The sequence below is a fragment of the Callorhinchus milii genome, unplaced genomic scaffold, assembly GCF_018977255.1.
Source record: "Callorhinchus milii isolate IMCB2004 unplaced genomic scaffold, IMCB_Cmil_1.0 Scaffold1, whole genome shotgun sequence".
Lineage (NCBI taxonomy): Eukaryota > Metazoa > Chordata > Chondrichthyes > Chimaeriformes > Callorhinchidae > Callorhinchus > Callorhinchus milii.
In genome coordinates this window covers 19660726-19682893 of record NW_024704742.1, presented here as the reverse complement: position 1 = coordinate 19682893, position 22168 = coordinate 19660726, and the positions used below count along the sequence as shown (strand labels likewise).

The 22168-nt window shown below is 39.9% G+C and overlaps 1 protein-coding gene and 1 non-coding gene across 2 annotated transcripts; one reads left to right on the top strand and one right to left on the bottom strand.

Annotated features, from left to right (window-relative positions):
- Nucleotides 1–1433: 1433 nt before the first annotated feature.
- On the bottom strand, nt 1434–21406 carry etfdh (electron transfer flavoprotein dehydrogenase). The gene is made up of 13 exons (XM_007899201.2): nt 21291–21406; nt 19754–19906; nt 17980–18209; nt 15717–15798; nt 13556–13674; nt 12525–12602; nt 10710–10856; nt 9260–9400; nt 8062–8205; nt 7554–7722; nt 5544–5726; nt 4179–4400; nt 1434–2839 (listed from the first exon to the last, which is right to left on the bottom strand). The coding sequence occupies exons 1-13, from the start codon at nt 21322–21324 to the stop codon at nt 2676–2678; spliced, it is 1866 nt and encodes a 621-aa protein (XP_007897392.1). The 5' UTR covers nt 21325–21406; the 3' UTR covers nt 1434–2675.
- On the top strand, nt 19164–19237 carry trnav-cac. The gene has a single exon. It is a non-coding gene; the product is annotated as a tRNA-Val (tRNA).
- Nucleotides 21407–22168: the final 762 nt, after the last annotated feature.

Sequence of the window (22168 nt, the reverse complement as noted above, 5' to 3'; positions counted from 1 at the left end):
AACAGATCCATGTGGAGTCCTGTAGCTCAGTGGTTAGAGCAGTCGCCTTGGGCTCAATTCCAGGCAGGGAGAAACCTTGGACAAGTTTCCTTACTCCACACGCTTAATAATAATCCCTCCAAAAACAATAATAAATTGGTCATTTTCAATCCACGACTGTTTGTGGCACACTGCTGTGTGCAATTGGCTGCTGCGTTTCGCCCACAAATATACGGTCAATTCACTTTACAGCATATTCTGTGAAGTGCTTTGAGACGTCTAGAAGACATGAAAAGCAGTATATTAAATGCAAGGATTATTATTATCCCACGAGGCATGTGTAAATTTGCTTCTGGAATGGAAAGTGCACTCTCTCCCTCGAGGGATGTTTGCTAATCAGAGTTATCACATGCAGATTGGCAAGAACCAAGCTTGGGAATCTAGTGTATTGTTGTCGGGGTTTTAACCAGCTAAAACCACACAGCTTTGCAATGAAAGCAATCTCTGGTAAGCTTCCCTGCTGCTTATCCAGCTCCGACCAATCGATCCATTAGAGCTTTCGCCATTATGGTTAACTGGAGCTGAGGGAAAGATCCCTGCTCCTGTGATGATCTGGCCTTTCAAATCCCACTCATGAGCCAGGCTGACTCATCAGTTATAATAATAATAATCCTTGCATTTGATATAGCACTTTTCACGTCTTCTAGACATCCCAAAGCGCTTCACAGAATATACTGTAAAGTGAATTGACTGTATATTTGTGGGCGAGTTGTGCACTGCAGTATCCCACAAACAGTCATGGATTGAAAATGACCAATTTATTATTTTTTGTGTTTTGGATTATTATTAGGCTCTGTGTGGAGTAAGGTTTCGCCCTCTGCCTGGAATTGAACTCAGGTCTCTCACTTGCAAAGCGAGTGCTCTAACCACTGAGCTACAGGACTCCAAGGTTATCACCAGTGTTCTGTAAGAGAAACACTTTCCACGTAAAACTTTGCCTTAACCCAGCACAGTCAATCCTCATCCATGTCTTCATCACAGCCAGACTTTATTTCTGCAATGCTTTGCTTGCTGGCCTTCCCAGCCCTGTCTTTCAAAAGGTCCAGATCATCCAGAATGTTCCGGTACCAATCCTCATGGGTCATCATCCACATCTCTGCCAGGCTCCACTGGTTCCCTTTTCCCCAGTGCATTGACATTAAGATTTTTTAATTATTAAAAGATTATTACTAATTATTAAATGCTAGACTAGGATCACTGGGCCAAATGGTTTACTTCTTTCTTAAAATTGTTTCATGATGTCGCTTTCAGAATAAAAGAGACGAATACATTCTAATGGACACCCTGACGAATGGATGTTGCGTCTTTTGTGGCCATTGTCCCCTCAGGCAGAGCAGTACTGACCAGAGCCTGTTTAAGTATAATTTAAAGCAAAACAATTATGTACACAAAAATAAGAGATGTGTATTTTCATTTTTATTTTTTAAACAAAATTTACATGTTAATATTTACAAAGTTCAATATCATCCCACAAAATTATAAATCATCAGCAGAATAGGCCCAAAAGCGACATTTTACATATGCGCACTGCACCAGCCCAAGTTGTGACCAGCAAATAACGTAACTAATATCTTGTCTGTTCACGGTCCTGATTGAGGCTTGTAGATTATTTTGGTTTGTACATCATTGATAATGCATTCCACATTTTGTTACATTCATGTTAAATTATAATGCAGTATGAATGCTAACAGTAGAAGGTACACACCAGTTTCACTGTGATAGCTAGGTATGATTTGCTGACAAGATTGATACTCAGCACATTTCATAAGCACCACTGATTCTCAAAAAGTCTATACTTCAATATTAAATGCATTTGAAGTATAATTTGGAAGTATTTTTAAGGCAGCTGTCTTTCTTTTTTTAAGAATAGATTTTCATAAACTACCCAGTAGTGTACACTCAGCTCCTGTTTAAAATCAAATGAACAAAGCAGTTTCATTCACTACAATATGGTGAAATTAATTTTCAAACTATTTTAAACCAGTTAATTTTTTTTTAATTCTTGCTTTCTCCTATGCTACAATGATTTTCTGCATTGATAAGTAGTGTTATAAAGTACATTGTTGGCAATGACTTTGGTAATGATGATGTGACCATATTAAAAGCTTTATATGCACAATTAAAATAAAACACTGGTACAATTTAACTGCACCAGGAGAAGGTATTCTGCTTGCCGCTAAGTGTAATGACTTTGCTGACATTTCCTGAAAATAGATTTTCCTATTATAAGTTCACATAGCCTGCGTCTCCACACTTTGTGGCATTTGAATATGAACTCTTAAGATACACATCGTACCAGCAACAAATTATATTTGTACAGTGCCTTTCATATCGGGAGGATGTCCCAAAGTACTGATACCACCTGATCGAAAGACTGAAAAGCAGCTGTTAGGCAAAGTTCTATTTAAACACATGGGATACGTTTTTTTAAAAATTATTTTCCTGGAGGAATCAATTCCAAGGGAACAGTATATAAAGCTGGTGAGATCAGAAAGAAAGGTATATTTGTTTTACAAAAAGCGATTGCAGAAAATAAGCAAATTTAACTTCAAATTTACAGTTAATACTCCTGTAAAAGGCTTGTAATGAGTTAACATTCTGCTGCAATATATACCAGTAATACTGTAGCATGTGGTTTACATTCCATTATAAGCTGGCCCTCCGCCTCCTTCTGGAACAACCCAGTTGATATTCTGGCTGGGATCCTTAATATCACAGGTCTTGCAGTGGACACAGTTCTGAGCGTTAATCTGCAACTTCATTCCACTGTCATCTTCCAAAGGAATAAACTCATAAACACCTAAAATGGGGAGAAATGGTTCATGTGACAAATTATCTTGGGAGTAGGGAGTGGAAGTTAAATAATAAAACGTGCAGGGAGAAGTTTGCAAGGTAATTCCTCAGACTCAAGGCAAAGGCAGTTGAGCCTTGTTATAATGTAGTTGGGGTTCATAAAATCCCAACCTGATAAGTAGCTTCAAAGCACATGTTCTAAAGAATATGGCTTGGAAGTGGCAGGTTGTTGGCTCACCTCTAGAATTCCTCACAAGTTCTGTCTGCCACGGCCAAGGGGACGGGGAAAGAAAAATCTCACAAATACACAAACCCACTGCAAATCTTGTTTAATTCTTTTTGGAATTTGTTTTGGCTCTACAAGTACTTTTAAAAAAAAGTCTCTGAAAATTCCTTTTGGCTATGAGGTATTCAAAACAATTCTCTCTCTAGTCTACTGAAACAAGACGATTGGAGGTTAACCTAAATACTACTGTTTGCCAGTTCTGATTTGCATTCATTAAAACGAACTGACACTGAGGTACTGAAATGCAAATTCCAACCCCACTTCAATGAGTTCCTAATCTCACTTTATTGTGATTTTCTTTTGGGGGGAAGCAAAGGTTCACTAGTGGGTCATACTATTCACTTAGCTTGGCTATAAATGGTTTGTGACACAAAAAACAAAGATCCTGGGCTGGTGGGGGGGTGGGGGGGGAACACATCTGGTAAAGTTCTGGCCAACATCAAGCTACAATTCTTTTTCGTTAATGGGTAAGCAACAAAACCTTGCAACAATAAGCAACGATACAGTGCCCTTTATTTGGAAAGGTCTCTGAGCTCAGAAAAACCCAATCAGCACTTTGCAGGCTCATTAGTGAATAGCCACTATGACTTGTTACCAACTTTAGGAAAGGAAGGGGCTTAACAAAATATACAGTTTGTGGATTCTGCACAAGAGTTATATCAGAATGGGTCATATTTCAGTACTTAGTCCAAGGCTGACTAACACAGGATGTCATGAGACTGAATCACATCTGCAATTTAAGTGAGTGCTAATCAATTAGAAGGAGCTGAATTTAACGGGCAATTGAAATGTCAAAGTCACAGATTAAATAACACTTTCCACATGTTAATTAACTTCCTTACAACAAACTTGTTCTCGTTCTCTTTCCATCCTCTAAATGGAATTCCATACATAGTTTTCAAACAAAAACACCAAAAAAAGGTTAGTATTATTCACAATAGTTTGATATTTCAAATTTAAGAACCATAATCATTTAAAATATGACAGCAATTTTTGTGATCATGCCTTATATTTGAAAGAATGTAATTGACAACACAATCTGATTAGTAATAAAACCAACCTGCAGGGCAGAACCTTTGCTCTGGTCCATCAAACTCAGCCAAGTTCCTGCTTACAGGTATATTGTCATCCATTAGTGTCAAGTGTGCTGGCTGATCATGTTCATGATTGGTCCCACTAAGGGCCACAGAAGACAAAAGGTCAAAGCTGATTTTTCCATCTGGCTTTGGGTACTCAATGGGTGTACAGTCCTTAGCTGGCTTCAGCTGAGAATGATCAGCACCTGAAATGGGAGAACATTGTTTTTAGATAAACAGTCCACTAGACAAGTTTGTACATCATAATGCAATAGGAGTATATTACTTGGTCATCAAAGATGGATGAGGATCTCATTCCATAAATGCAGTCTGTTAGCTACCTAACATAACACCTAAACTAGGTAAATTCAGAAAGGTCATTAAACAATGGTGAGTAGAACATTGTGCACCAACGAGGTTAAACTGAACCATTGTTTATCTGTGAAAACTTAGCTATCACTGAAATGGTCCAAAAAGATGAAAAACATCTATTCCTGCCAACATTACCAATGAGTATTCCCTCTACACTTTCCCATAATGGCTAATCTCCATCTCATACTTCACCAGTGTGACATTTCCATTTCCCAAACCAACCATGACGGTTCTCTCTTCTGATTTTGATATTTAATTTTAGTGAATTATGCAACCATGTCCCATGGATGCAGGTCACCTAGAAATTATGTTGAAGAAATATTTTTAAAAAAAACTTAAAATGAATAAATTATGGAAATAAAAACGTATTTCTCCTGGCAGCTTTGCGGAAGCACTAAACCATATTGACCAGAAGGTACAGGTTACATCCTTGTTCTGCTAAGGTGGTTAAGGTTGTATAGTGGACCTGAGCAGCCTTTACCTAGAAATTGAGAGGTGAATAATCAGTTTATGCTCCTGATTGCTAATCAATGACCAATGGTGGAAAGTGCAAGTGTGGAAGTTTTGAGGTCGGACACTCTCTGCTAAAAGTTCAAATATGAAAAATTCATAAGGTAATCTCCTTAAGTGGAACAATATCTTTCAGGACAGGGAGAAGGATAGTTAAAATAGACAAAAATGAAGGTACTGAAACTAAGGAAATTCATTTATAGGGATCTCAGAACCCTATCCACGTGAAAAATGTGGGCGAGTTTAAAAATTTTCTTACACACATCGCAATAAAGAAAATGCTGGCATCTGCATTCATTTTGGTTTCTAAATAATTCTGTTCATTAACGACAAGAACTTGCATTTATACAGCACCCTTCACGCAAAGTAGTATCGCAGAGCACTGAATAATGGTGTAGTTTAATGCCAAGCCATAAACTACTAAAACTCACTATCTATGACTCTCTGACAGAACATCATTACCTGACCTTTATGTTTCAGTGTCCAGGGTTCCATTCCTCTAAATATCCAGTAAAATATTCCAGTATAAATCATTCCACCATAAACACCAAACAGCACATGGCAGGAGGGCCGGATATTCCTCACGGAATAAAGTTCCTTCCAAATCCAGCTATTCCTTAGTTCCACTTCATACTCTGGTACATGAAGTCCTATGTTCAGAAGAAATATTTAAAGTATTATTTTAATTTCATTACCGAAAACTTTTTATAAAATCCACTCAAAATGTTGTTGAAAATTCACACTTCCTTTGGGCTGCCTTAATGATAATAATAATAATAATAATCCTTACATTTGGTATAGCATCTTTCATGTCATGAGGACGCCCTAAAGCCTTCACAAAGTGACGTGCAGAGACTGAATGTTTTGTGGGCGAATGTGGCAGTCAGTTTGCACACAGCAATGTCCCACATCATTGACTGATTACTAGGTAAATGCAGTAGGGTTAAGAAAGGAGAATTAATTAGATAAGGCTGTGGCATCTGCTGGATATTGGAAATGTGTGTACAATAAAAAAAATTGTGGTTGACCTCATTGATGCAATTAACTTGATAATTCAATTAAAATGATTAAAAACACTGTTTGCACAATATCTCTGCAAAGTCTCTGTTCTAGCTGATTTCTGTTGGGGCATTACAATGCATCTTGGTGCCCTTGTCTGGGCTGCTCCTGAACGATTTGGCTGGATGCTTAACAACAACAAATTGGATTTATATAACGCCCTCCACGCCAGACGGCGTCTCAGAGCGCTTCACAGTAACGGATCCCAGGGCTAAGCCAGGGGGAGGGAGAAGAAGGTGACCAAAGGCGCGGTCGAAAAGAAAGTCTTTAGCCGAGACCTGAAAATAGGGAGAGGGGTCGAGGCGAAGGGTGAGAGGAAGGGAGTTCCAGAGCCTCGTGGCATAGTGGCTGAAAGCACGGCCGCTGATGGTGGAGCGGAGGATTCGGGGGACGAGGTGGAGTGAAGGCAAGGGGCACTGTTGTGAGGAGAGAGGAGATCAGAGAGGTAGAGGGGTGCAGAGAAGTGGAGGGATTTGAAGACAAGAGTGAGGATCTTGAAATTGATCCTCTCTGGGACAGGCAGCCAGTGCAGTCTGGCAAGGACTGGGATAATCGGGGAGCGGAGTTTGGTACGAGTAAGAATGCGGGCGGCAGAATTCTGGGTGACCTGGATTTTATGGATGGTAGGGGAGGGGAGACTGGCGAGGAGGGCATTTGAATAGTCCAGCTTTGTCCATGACAAAGGCATGGACCAAGGTTTCGGCGGCTTTTGGGGTGAGATATTGGCGGAGACAGGCGATGCGTCGGAGGTGGAAGAAAGCGGTGCTGGTGAGGGACTGGATGTGGGGGAGGAAGGATAATTGGAGGTCGAACCTGAGATGCTTAAGATGGTCATATGCTTTAGATGCTTATGTTGTCTGAGCTCCCACGTGGGCTAACAAAAAAACATCTGTATCAGGCAGCCATAGAACATTACCCCAGCACAAGTCAGGGCTTCAGGACATGAAGGGATTCAATTAGAAAGGGGGAGGGAAATAAAAACACTGCAGGTATTTATATTTATATTCACAAAGCAGGCACTCATGTTCAAGTTCCCATATGATTAGATGAGGTATTGGACAGTTGCCAAAGCATATGGACTCAGCTGAAGGAAAATCAATTTTAATTTGAATAGAATAAAATAAAGTTGTTAGTCGATTGGCGGATCGCTTTTCCGGAGGTAATATAAAAAAAAATTGATCACTTCTATCCATGACTGTTTGTGGGTCACTGCGGTGCGCAATTGGCTGCTGTGTTTCACCCACAAAATATACAGTCAATTCACTTTACAGTATATTCTGTGAAGGGCTTTAAGACATCTCAACGACGTGATAAGGCGCTATATCAAATGCAAGGATTATTATTATTAAAGACTATCTGCTGTAAGATTTTCATTTAAAAAATCTGAAATATGGGTAGAAGGGTATTGGACTCCCTACCCTTAGTCACAGGTTTGTGATTTCCATCTTTCAGTTTCTTAAAGATCGTCTCCGCAGCCAGCATTCCACTCTTCATGGCAGTGTGAGTTCCTTTGATTTTAGGGACATTCATGAATCCAGGGCTGCAACCAATCAGTAATCCTCCAGGGAAAGAAAGTTTCGGTATTGACTGTAGAACAATTTTTCTCCAATTACCAGCTTGAAAATGGATAATATTAACATAAACCATATACTCTGACTTCATACAACCAAACGTCAATAACAATTCAATGAGACAGAATTACAACAGGAAAATCTCATGCAGGTAAGCAATCCTGTTATTCTGTAAGGCGAGTAAAGTCAGAAACTGTTTATATTCTTTGTTCAGACTCCAAAAATACTTGAATATAATCACACTACAGAACATAATGTTGTGAGGAGTTGCTAATACTGATGGCCAATGACATGAGTGGAAGTTTAGTCACTGCGAATCTGAAAACAATAGATATTGTACAATGCCTGACCATACCTGATAGCCACCCTCATTCAGGGCACGGGCTCCATAGCTAATTCTATTTGCACCTTCCAAGGTTGGTGCCACACTAGGATGGTGCTTCCACCTCTGGAATTCTCTAAATGGGCTGAGGAATGGATTTGCATAATCCAAACCTACCTGTAGAAAACAGTAACCAAATAATCACCACCAAAATATTAAACATGGATACGAAGAAATCCAAATCTAAAATTGGGTCAAAATTCTCAAACATCAGAATATATTCAAGTCATTACACATTAAAAAAATGCATTTTAAGACGGATGAACATGGTTGTTCTTTCAAAGAAACTGCTGTAAAATGCAATTACAAGATAGATACAAAGTTTTTTTTGAGTGTATGAAATATCAAGTCAATTATCTTGTTTCTATGAATCATCATTGCCTGTTTCACTTTGTCCCAGAAATGTTTCTGCATTTTGTAAGAAAAATGATAAACTTCAGGTTGTAGTTGTATCAAATAATCACTTAATTTTGAACTTGTTATTTACCTCTATATAAAAAAAGACAAATGTATTTGTTAACATTTGTTTGTGAAACATGATACAATTTAGGAACACGCACTTTAAATTTTTTATAAGATTTTAATGATTAGTGCTGCCGGTCATAGCTTCAAAATAAGGAACAAAGGGAGAAAGTGCAGAATGGCGCTTTTTCTGTAAGAGTGGGAGGACTAAAAATATTTTAAAAAGCATTGAAGGGAGCCATTGAGCCCATCAAATCTTATTTACGCCAGCTCATCCATCAGAGCTAACTGATTCCAATTCCTTGATCTTTCCATTTATGTTCTTCAACTTCAAATGTATACGCAATTCTCCTTTAAATGTTATGCTCTCTGCTCTGACAGCCACTGTGAAAAAGCAATCCATATCACTCCGAGTTTGTGTGCATGGACAAACTACCATCGTGGGTGATAAAACAACAAACTAGTCATATCAAAGGGCTTAAGAAAAAGAACCAGACAAATTTCTGCAAATTAAGGTTAGTAAGAGTTGTGATTGATCGTTTCGGATGTTGAATGGATTGGTCTACTCCTGCCAGACAACATTACAATGTTACTTAAAAGAAACAAATTAATTTCATTCACATCTTTAATTAGCTTATTCAGTAAGCAATTAAACCAAAGTCCAGCTAACATCTAGTTATTTTAAATTAGGAAAAATATTAATACTTACCACAAAGCCCAATGCCACCAATGGCTCCCCTTCATTTAGGTGATATAGAAATGATCCACCATATGTCTGTCTGTCCAGAGGCCAGCCCACAGTGTGTTCCACTCTGCCGGGTTTCCACTTCTGCTCATCAATAATCCAAAGCTGCCATTAAAATGGAAGTCAGAAAAGCACATTAGAGCTTAAACATTAAATATTAACTTAAATGTTTGCATGGGGGAGGGAAAGGAGAAAAGATTTCCAGACCTACATGAACCAAAATACACTACCCAATATTTACAAAATAGCCGTGCAGAGTTGTGAAAGAGGTTTGTTTTTCTCATACTGATCACAAAATTGCATGAGGTACATGGAATAATTTATTTCATCCCCTTTATAAAATACTCCCGCTCTACATAATGGATATTGTTTGAATTTCCTTGCAACTCAGGATTAGTAAAACAGAATACTATATAAATGCATTGTATTAAGCAGCAGCTTGGTCCAGTTGGTAACATTCTCATCAGTGGGTCAAGCGAGTTCCATCCACGCTGGGATTCAGCTCATCTTAGTCCAGGCTGACGCTCTAGTAAGGTATTAGAAGAGTGGAATTGTCAGAGTTGCCATTCTTTAGGCAAAGTGTGACCAGTGGACCCGATTTAATGTTTAGGTGGATGTCAAAGTGCCCAAAACATTCTATGTAAAGAGAAAGGATTTCCTCCTGGGGTCAAAAAATATTTGTGGAACCTAAATGTGCACAAATTCTGCCCATATGCTACATAGATATTGTACTATATTATATATTGAGATATTGATATTGAGACTGAAATCTGAAATTGGGCATCACCAGACTGGCTCTTGTAGTTCCTCCCTATAACATAAAATACTAGATCCGCTTAGTGGAGTTCTAGGCAAGAGGTCCTTAATGCAATATTATAGGGACAGGATGGTTTTAATAGACTAAGAGATTATTTTATATTTAATGAATAATTATAGCTCCAAAAGCATCTGGAAATCTAGTCCTCTCTGGAAAGGATCTGCTCAAATAGTGCCTCTGTGTGGCCCACCTCAAACCAGTTATGACTTATGAGAGCACAATCAGCATCTTTGCTGTCCATAATTTGAAATCCAGTCATTAGATACAAGACCTCTCACTTGCTGTTGCGACTTAGTAGCATGCACCCAGCTGTTATATTTATTCCACATTCAACAATAACAACTGATCTGAGGACCCATGTCTGAACAAGCGAAGCTCATCTATAGTCCTGTCAGGCAGTGTTGGTGATTGACCATCTGTCTGGCTCATCAAACACAGTTGATAACAACCCTGCAAACCAGAGCTGTAACACGTAGGACAGCTTTAATTGAAGAAGCCCTGTGCCAAGCGGTTACTAGTAGTAACGATTATCCACATTTCACTGATTTGAACTGGCACATCAACAGTGCTGCTAAGGGCATTTCAACATGCACTTACCTCTTTTAATCCTATTGCGTAGGTCTGTGTTTCGCATTTCTCTCTTAGATTGAACTGTCTGTATAACTGCTTGGCAAGATGCCCGTGGCAACCTTCACCAAATAGTGTGACTTTCGCATGAAGCTCCATTCCTCTTTCAAATGTATTCTTTGCAAAAAAGAGGGCAGAGAGTTTCCAGTTGTTTACAGAGTAATATAGAGTACTCCGTTTATGAACCAAATAGGAGAAAAGCACTCAGTAGAACACACGATAATGGAAGAATGAAGTTCCTTACATTTTACACTTCTACATGAAAAAAGTTATTTAATGTTTGAAAAACCATATTTAATCCAAACAATCACCTTATAAATTCAAAGTACAAAATGCACATTTAAAATGAAAAGTATTTTAACTAAATACTATAGGCCTGACTATTTTTGACCCACATACCAAAATAACACAACTAACATTTGTGCTTTGATTTGTTCTACAAGCCTGTATTTTAAGTACACTTTCAGTGTACACTATTTAAATTGCATATCAACGTAGAGATACTCAATGTTTATCATAGGTAAGTGTCACAAGTGGATGCAGTAAAGTGAATGCTTCTCCCTCGCTACCAGGATTGCCCCCTGGTTCAAAAATACCCCACAGCCAAGGGAAAAAATTCTGCAATTACCCCAATGTCCTAAATATTTTAATTCCCTGTAAAATTACATTGACATTGCCACAGTTTATCAACATACTTCACTTATCCATGGGTAGAAGATGGACTTTAATTTATCTCATTTACATTTGCATGTAATAAAATAATGCTTTTTTACAAGTTGCTCTTAAACCTAGGCAAATATTGGCTAAATATTTGGTGTTGCTAATGTAATCTTGTTTTTAGTTTTTGCTTTAAATTCACAGTTCAACTAAAAGTACTTTGTGCATTGCTATGCCGAATGAACACAGCTCGCTTCTAAATCCTGATACCAGGAAGCGGTTCTTGACGAACAAAGGAGCGACTAGAAACTAGAAGGTTGAACGTTGACTACACCTGCAAGCAATGCCGAAGCAGTTGACATTTCATTGCAGAACATTTGCTAGGCTTATTTTCAGTTTACAAAGGCTCCATTTTTGTGAAAAGAATATTTGGACTGAAACAAAAAGGTTTGCAAAAAGATGATGGATTGAAAGCTCATAAAACATTACATTGTGTGTGGCAGCATTGCAATGGAAATAATGCAGCGCTCTCTCCCTGTAAAAAAAGATGCTACTTTTTTATATAGGGAGCATGGCATTTGTACTTAAACACAATAAACTTATTCTAATTGTTTCCAAGACCATGACCATGTTAAATTTCATTTCCTTAATGGTGGATTCACGCTTTTTGGAATGCCATCCCAGAATCCCTGATTCATTCACTCCCTCACCTTATTCAAAGCATCTTTCAAAATGTATCTCTTCAACCATGCTTTTAAGGCCTTTAAAATTCTAAAGGATTACTATGATTACACTGGGATTTTAAGTTTCTCTTTGTAGCTTTAAAATATGTCATTCACTAAAATTGCCAACATAAATTTTCACATAATGAATTGCCAGAAAAACACGGACATTTCACAGGCTGTAAAGCGATACCTAGTTCACTTGACTGAGATTAAGGATTAGTTTACAATTTTCCTTCAAAAAGAAAGCAGTTCAGAGTACAGATGGGTCACTTGAAAACAAACCTAAAACTTAATGAAAGAAATCTATGTCACTATAGGTGGATTGAAAGTATGACACTCCATGACCCCACGATATATCAACACAATGAACATAAATCAACATAAATCAAAACAACTGTTTCACCTTTGGTGATCCATCTTTATGAATACCAACATCGTTGGTGGCAATTCCTTTAACACTCCCATCTTTGTGGAACAATACCTGGAAAATTATAAAAAGTTATTATTTCAACCACCAGAACACAGATGTCCATTTCATACAATATGCACTGCCTTTTGAAAATAAAAATGTACATTTGAAATTGTTAAAAATAACAATAATGATCCTTGCATTTGATATAGTAACTTTTACATCAAGTGGCCGTCTCAAAAGCTGCACAGCATTTACTGTAAAATGTGGTCACGAGTATTTTGTAGGCAAACACAGCAGCCAATTTGCATACAGTTACATCCCACAAACAGCCATTAAAGAATAACCAATATTATCTGGGGGATTGTCGGCTAGAGCACTGGGAGAAACTCCCTTCTCTTTCAGAACAGTGCCATGGGATCTTCAAGCCCCACTGGAACAGGTAGATGAGACTTCAGTTTGTTATTGGAACAACTGCACTTCTGAGAATACACTTGAAAATTCTGTGGTTTGATTATTTGGTGTCTGATGGGAAACACCATAAAAAGTAATGCAAAAGAAGAAAAGCTGAAATGCAGTGAAGCCCCATTACAATTTGAAAACCATAAAATCCCAACCTGTATTATAGGGAGTTTGACAGTAGGTTTAACCATGCATCCATGATGCTGCACAGGGACTATCACCCAGTACACTGGCAGTTCCTACACTAAAAAAACAAACTGTCTGATTTCCGGATCACCGCAAACGCAACATCTAGTTTTCTGCACATGTGCAACGCAGGAAATGACCTTGGCGGTGACCTGATGAAAGAAATTGGCTCTTTTTGTACGAGAAGGTAAAATGGCTGACTTCTCAATCAAATGTACTGTAGTTTGTTCATTTAAGATTGAATAGCCAGTTGGTAAACCGGGAGGGGGGGTGGGGGGTTGTGAGGTAGTGAATAGGGGCCACAGTGCAATTGTGTTATAAGCAAATCTGTGCTTTAATGAAGCATGTTGCAATGAGCCAATGTGGTATTATTTTACCTCCGATGCTGCATAGCCCGAGTACAATTCCACACCGAGTTGCTCTGCTTGCTCTCCCAACCATCTCACAAAATGACCCAAACGCACAATGTAATTTCCATGATTGTTCATGGGAAGACCTGCAGAGAACCAGAGAAAGCATACACTCCAGGTTACACAACAACATGACCTTGTTCCACTAAACTACCTCATGGTAAACAGAAGCTGGGGACAAACTAGACAACGTAATCTGATCGGCGTAGTGTGTTGGACCTTGCTATACATGATAATGATAGGATGCGGATTTACAACCATGACCAACACTCAATACAGTAAACTAGAAATCAGTCACACAAAGCACTAAAAAGAAAGGAAAGAACAGAAAACTACAGGTGGAAAAAACACTCCCAGCAGCTAAATTCCTAGCAATACTGAGCAGGTGACCTACCTGCCCTCTTAGCACACTTGAGAAAGAGAACCAAAGAAAATATGTTATTGAGTGTCTGATCTAAGTATGTTTTAACAGAGATCTACAATCTCCTAATAACAGCTGTTACTGGAAATGACATTTGCAGCTGTTTTGCAAAGCGCAGAAGAACCCCAGCTAGCTAATTAGCAATGATAGCAGGGCGTAATAATAATCATTACATTTGATATAGCACTGTATCACATCGTTGAGACGTCTCAAAGCGCTTCACAGAATGTACTGTAAAGTGAATTGACTGTATTTTTTGTTGGGCAAAACGCAGCAGCCAATTGCGCACAGCAGGTCCTTTCCTCATTCCCTTCGCCTCGCCCCCTCTCTTCCTATTTTCAGGTCTCGGCTGAAGACGTTTCTTTTTGACCGCACCTTTGGTCACCTTCCTCCCCCTCCCCCTGGCTCATCCCTGGGATCCGTTACTGTGAAGCGCTCTGAGACGCTGGCCAGCATGAAGGGCGCTATATAAATTCAAGTTGTTGTTGTTGTCCCACAAACAATCTTAGATTGAGTGACCAAACATGTATGTATATATATATATATACACACATATTTTTTGAAAGGATTATTACCTCCGGAAAAACAATCCACCAATCGACTAATAACCGGTTCCTACTTACTGCTAGGTAAACAGAAGCGTGTGGAGTTAAGAAACTTGCTTAAGGTTTCACCCTGCCTGGGAATCGAACCCAGTCCTCTCGCTTGCGAGATGAGTGCTGTAACCACCACACTACAGGATCGTGCTTCCAGTCCATGGGGCCACAGGATACAAGCTCTATTAAGCGAGGCAATGCTATATGAAGGGGGGGAGGGGAACGGGGTTCTCTGGTACATTTTCTCTTTGCCTTTTTTAAAATCCATAGAATTGAGTGCGACTCGGAACAGATTAATTCTAGATTATAATTATATTATAATTATATTAGATTATAATGACATTGTCATTAGTTTTATTTTCATTAGGTTAAACAAAGCACTGGCTGTAAGACTCCTGTCAATTCAATGAGAAACCACTCACGCCAGTTAGCTAAAATCTCTTTGCTACCACTCTATCCATCTCCTGTGAGTCGAACGAATGCCTGGGGCACCACTTGCAGCAATCATTTTGCACGAGCAGTGAAAGGGCAGGCCAACACGTTACTGGACATTATAAAATTATGCCTGGGATGAGGCGAACCATTTATATTGGAACCAACTCCGTAATCTGAGTTTAAGTCCCGAATGCATTTCTGATCTGAATTAGTATCAGCTATAAAAGGGACAACACTGATGTTGATGAAGTGCAAATTCTAAAATCCTATCTGTATTCTCTGGTATGTTACTATGGTAAGGAATACTCTCCACTCGGCTCTCTAACACTGCAAACAAAACGCTAATGGGTGATCCGAACTAGACACACAACAGGAAGCTTGCACACACTGTCAGCAATGTGTTTTTACCATGTTTACCTCTAGCAGTATCCCAACACACATTTTGAGTTCTTTGGATCTTGCCAACCTGGGGCCAATACTTTGCTAGATTGGATGAGCAGGGTGTGTCCTTCTGAGGAGAGAATGCTCACTCCATTTGAGACAAAGGAATTTTTCAAGAATATGTGGCACTCTCAGCAGTTTGGTTTGGAAATCAGTAAGTGCAGAATGGAACAAGAACACTGCACCATAACCTTGATCTAAAAGTCGTACAAGCAACAAAATATATTCAGTTTACCTGGTAGCATTGGAACAGGAATTCTGTATTTCTTTGTTAAAATACCAAAGACGTCTTCTTTCACTAGAGTGTGGAGTGGAGCCTGTTACCCAGAAATACAATTGATTACATAAAACTATATTCAAAAACAAAAGAGCTTGTTAGATTTGTAAAACAAATGCACAATTTATTAGTAAAAATCTGCTGAGCAATTTGACACCAGTATTCTGAAGTGCTATACTGTAATTTGCAACTCCTCAAACACCTTAATTTAAATTAATTTGAAGACTACTCTAATTGCTGTTTGTGGAATGCTGCTGTCACAAGTTGGCTGTTGTATTTGCCTGTATAACATTCTGTACTAAACACAAGTTTATTATTCATTTCCAGATCATATTTTTCATTGAGTTGTTAATTTAGGTCCCTGCTCCCTTGTGATTCCTTGTGGTAGATGTTAAGGGATTCCCCCACTTCCTGCAGCTTTTTCAAGCATGTTCTTTTCTCACGATTATCCTGAATTACACTCCATCGTCAACACTCCAATGTGTCTACAACATTGCTAACATAGATTAGCTGTGGGGTAACAACACTTATTTAATTTTTTTTACAGTCTTATTTTGTAAAGCACTTTACTATTTTTTTACATGAAAGGTGCTATTCACGTGTAAAAAATTTAACTCTTTGATTCACTCACTGCTGTCAAGCACAGAAAACACTCTAACGCCCTTTAGCAATTAACAATAACAACAACTTGCACTTATATAGTGCCCTCCACTCAGGGTAGTGTCTCAGAGCGCTTAACAGTGGCAGATCCTGACTTCGGGGCATAGTGGCTGAAAGCTCAACCTCCAATGGTGGAGTGGAGGCTGAGAGGGACAAGTAGGAGCCGGTGCCAGTCGAGCGGAGGCACCGCATGGTGGATTGGGGTGTGAGGAAGTCGGAGAAGTAAGATGGTGCCAGAGAGTGAATAGATTTTAAAATGAGTGTGAGGATCTTGAAGTCGATCGGTTTGTTGATGAGGAGCCAGTAGATCCTGGCCAGAACTGGTGAGATGGGGGTACGGAGTTTGGTTAGGGTAAGTATGAAATAATCCTCTCATTTCATATAATAATAATCCTTGCATTTGAAAGTCATCGAGATGTCTCAAATCACTTCACAGAATATATTGTAAAGTGAATTGACTGTATATTTTCTTGAATTGAAGAATAGATGCTGATAATTTAGTTTTAAAAAATGTTAGTGATGTCCAGTCTCTGCCTGAGTGTCTCAAACAAAATGTTAATTTACTACACTGATTTCTCCTCAATGGGGATCAGTCTGGTTCAGTTGGTAGCACTGCAGCCTCTGGGTCAGGTTGTGGATTCAAGTCCCATGTTGGGAATTTAACCTCAATATATATAGACTGGGAATGCAATAGAGTGCTGTGAGAGTGCTGCATTATTAGAAGTAGAATCGTTTGTATGAGACATCGTGTAAAGATGAAGTCGAAGTCCCATCCGCCTGTTCAGGTGGACTTGAAAGATCCCATGACTGTAATCTCCCTGGCCAACAATTAATCCCTCAGATAAAATTGGTCACTCACTTTATGGGTGTTTGGGGAATATTGCTGTGTGCAAATGAGCTGTCATATTCAACTGCCAACTATGCAGTCACTTACACTTTACAGTAAAATCCTGTGAAGAGCTTTGAGATGGCCTCATGATGTGAAAAGTGCTATGCTAAATGTAATGATTATTATTTGTACTTGTATATGAGATTTGTTTTCAATTGCTTTATAAAGCCCTGAAACAAACAAACCTCACTGTTGTAAACTGTAGCTTTTAGCATTTCCTTGAGACAAAATTCTAAAACTTTTAACTGCTTAAAATTACAAATAATTAGAATTTTTGTAATAACCTTTTAAAAAATGTATAACTATTATTCAGTGCATAACTATTATTTATGTAAAGTGTCAGTCTTTAATGTAAATAATATTCTAGTTTTAACAATGTAGGCTTTTATGAGCAACTAAATAGCTATCAGTTAAACTTCAATGATGACTTTGTGTGATGTTTAAATGAATGTTTATTTGGTTTCTACCTCTTTTAAGTGACTGTCAGAATAGTTCAGTATCAGTGTGTTGCTTGAACGTCTGCTTGCATAGAAGACAAGAGTACTGTATAACATCACTGCATTAAACAATGCCTCCAAAATGTAAATTTTGCTCAACTACTTATGGTTTTCATTTTAATATCAAAAACAGACCATAAAATAAACATAAAATGCCATAAAATGACTTCCTTACCCCTCTCTCCTTCCAGTCTGGAAAGAGCTCATTTAGAGCTTTTGGTTCTAGGCAGGCCCCAGAAAGTATATGCCCACCAATTTGTGAAGCTTTTTCCACCAAACACACTCGCAGTTCCTGGTCATGTTCATTTGCCAGCTGTTTCAGACGAATGGCTGCAGACAGACCTGCAGGACCTCCACCCACTATCAACACATCAGTTTCATCTGTAAAACGCTCCATGTTCACTCCTTAATGCAGGACATAAATGTCAAATTAATAAACAATCTGACCTATGCATGCCATTGAAAATAATGCACATATTTTCTGTTCTAAATATGACCTAAATAGTACTACCTATTGTGCATTTTCTTAAATTAGGAAACAGACACACAAAGATTGCTCAAATACTTATGGTTTTCACTTTAATATCAAAAATTTCACTTTCCTATTTCAGGGACCCAGTATCAGCATTGACCACTCGCAATCAATCCATCTCTCGCACAGAGCAGAGCTCAACCCATTCTCAAGAGAACATTTCCTATTGCAATGTTCTGTTTCCCACACTATCACCAGAATATACTGCAAAGTGAATTGACTGAATATTTTGTGGGTGAAACACGGCAGCCAATTGCGCACAGCAGTGTCCCACATACAGTTGTGGATTGACCAATTTTTTTTGATGAAATTATTACCCACCGGAGCTTCCTTCGGAGCTCCAGATAACCCTGCAACTGTAGGGTGGTCCTACAAGGACAAGTAGCAGGAAGCTTACCATTTTTCCGAAATGACTGGCAGCACAGTCTTAACAGGTTAAACTCTAGCACTAACCCAAAGCACACTGTGGACTCCCAAAGCCTTGATTTCTTCCAAATTGCAATGCCTTATTCAATATTAGTTAAGCAAGTGTTGCACCCCTCTGAGGAGAGTGCGTGCACTCCATTCCAAACAAACACAATGCTCAAGATGTTTGGTTTCGTAAGCATTGAGGTGTTCTCCTGTGTGCTTTAGATAAACAATTGAGCAAAAAAAAAAATCTATTTTAATCAGATCCTTTTGCATAAATGATGAATTTAAATGGCTATTTTCAGTTACGTCATTATTGTACACATAGAAACAGGATTCTAAAATCTTTTTAAAAATTCTAAAAACTGGGCTTTTAATGTCCTATCAATACATACTGACATCCCATCCAAACCATTCCCTTATCTGTAGCTCAGTGGTTAGAGCACTCGCCTCACAAGCGAGAAACCTGGGTTCGATTCCCAGCAGATTGAAACTTGGGCAAGTTTCCTTATGCCTGATAATAATCCCTCAAGAAAAAAATTGGTCACTTAATCCACGACTGTTTGTGGGACATTGCTGTGCGCAATTGGCTGTCGCGCTTCGCCCACGAATATACAGTTAATTTACTTTACAGTATATTCTGTGAAGCTTTTTGAGACATCGAGAAGACGTGAAAGGTGCTATATCAAATGCAAGGATTATTATTATATATTAATATCTGAACATGTGCCACAGACTTCTTTATAGTCAACAATTTGCAAATAATTGACAAAACAAGAACTGTTTCTTCTTGCCAAAAAAAACAAGATATGAATGTATCGATTTCCACACCCGAATCAATCCAGCAATACTAACAAGAACTGGTCAACATGTTTGTTTGGAATATCCATATTTAAACACAGCCTAAGATTGTGACTCAGATCAATATTCTACCACTAAAACTACTGAATCATCAACAAAAACATTTTTCAGCCATATTTCGTGTTGATATGTTAAACAAAATCATTACCTTCCCATCGTGAATCTTTCTCCCGAGGATGCACTGTGTAGTGTGTAGTGAGACTGGAATTTACCGATGAGGAGGAAATCCATCTTCTCGTGTACCCCAGAGAAGGAAGAGATTCCTTTCGTACTAGTCGCAAAGAATGTAGACACCGGTGTGCTGCAAAGGAAAGCACATTTGTAATTTGTTCTTTATTATGATGATGATTACTATTATTGCCTTTATTATTAACACCTTTATTGAGGATAGGAGTTTATAATGTGAAAATGCCATAATATGAGAACATCAGCAATGTTGCGGCAAGTAGTAGCAAGAAGAAATTTACCCTCATTATTTCCTGAAACATTCTCATTCTCTAAATGATTTTAAAAGGTAACCAGATGCATGTCAAGCATGTGGGTGCAAGCTGGAGAATATGATTCACGTGGAGATAGAGACCTGTTTAACTGAATGGATCAAATATACTGTTTCCTTCGATCATATCTATGATTCAATTTTTTAGGTCATTGACATACTACTATATTTTTTTGCTCGTTGGTTCTCGATAATCAGATTATTTTAATGTATTAATAAACAACTCGTAAACATCAAGATAATCATATATATTGAAACTAATTGTTTAATTGTTTAATATCTTGACAAACTCGGTGGTTTTATTTTCAGGACGGCAGCAAACCATGGCGATCCCATTGCTGGACCCCAAAAAACAGACGGGCTCTTGTCTAAAAATGACACTCAAACGGTTTCATTTGTTTTTTAAACCAGGTTTCAAGTCCAAACACAATCTGCCACAAAATCAAGTGGTTTAAAAAAAAACCTCTGCAAACAAACACGTCTCCTCTTCCCCTTGCAATGTGACCGTCTGACCGACACCTTGCAGTCTGGAGTCCTGGACTCGGGGCAGATGATATTCCAGGGCCCAAGCAAACGAACAATGCACAATACAAAGTTTAAGGCGATGCACATATTCATTTCACTGTGTGCCGTGTCTCGATGTTAAACCATAAAACTGCTGAGAATCTGTCCGTGGCTCTCGATGTTACTCACCTGCCAGTGCCTCGTCTGACAGTGAAGTCTTGCGGTGAAGATGACACGTCGCGTTTGCCCCACAGACTCACCTCTGACCCACATCGCGCCCGTGAACTTTGCCCCCGATTCTGCCGCGGGCGGGTTCAGGGGTTTTGTTGGCACACAGTGCGGGAGGAGCATCAGCTTTGGATGGGAGCCTAACTTTGTTATGTTTTAAATTTAAACCCGACAAACATTTTGTTCCTCCCCCCCCTCCCGTTCCCCGCCCGCCCGCCCGCCCGCTCCCGCCCCATGGGAAACAACACAGTAATTGGGCTACTTTGGGCTACTTCAGGCTATAAAACGGGGAGTTTAATTGCGAGCAAAGCCCCTGCGGTCAGGTGACCAACCGCGGGGCCCGGGCAGCGGAGCCGGGGCTGTTATTGGGGGTTAGGAGGGAGGCGGGAGGGTGAAGCTGAGGCCCGGACCCGGTGAACGGTCTCTCTCATTAAAAAGTAAAGGAGGTGACACTTACCTCTCGCGGAGAGGCTGCAGCCAGGAGACAACATGGCGCAGGCCCCGGGGTGAGCACACTGCCCGCGGCCGCTGTGCGCCTGCGCACTCTCCCCCCGCCCCGCCCCGCTACCACTCCAACCGTTGACTCGGTGGGCGCCCTGCGCTGCGCGCGCACTCCAGGCCGGGCATTGCCGTCCCGTCCCACGCTTATCGCTGCTGCGCACGCGCGCCCCTCTGGGCTCTGGGCTCCGCCTCCTCCTCCGCGTCACTCGCCACAGGTGGCGATGACGTTGCTGTCTGCGGTGGAGTCAGCGCCTGGTTCACGCCCCTCCCCCCCCCCCCCCCACCCAGGGCTGGTCATGCTCTGTGCCTTACACAGGGAGCTGTGTCCCAGGGGGAGCTCTGTGCCCTGTTGAAGGCCGGCCAGGGGGCCACCCTCTGCGCCCACCTATTCCGGTGGACGTTATGAGATAATAATAATCCTTGCATTTGATATAGCGCTTTTCACGTCGGGAGGACGTCCCAAAGCGCTTCACAGAACACACTGCAAAGTGAATTGACTGTATATTTGTGGGCGAACGCGGCAGCCGATTGCGCACAGCGCTGTCCCACAAACAGTCGTAGATTGAAAATGACCAATTTATTTTTTATTATTGCTTTTTGTTTTTTGGAGGGATTATTATTAGGCTCTGTGTGGAGTAAGGAAACTTGCCCAAGGTTTCACCCTCTGCCGGGAATTGAACTCGGGTCTCTCACTTGCAAAGCGAGTGCTCTAACCACTGAGCTACAGGACTCCTCAAGATCCAGTGGCATAACTTGAAAAGAGGAGAGGGTTTCTCTCGGTGTCCTGCCCGACAGCCCCCCCCCCCCCCCGGGCCCCCGCCCGCCCGCCCCCCC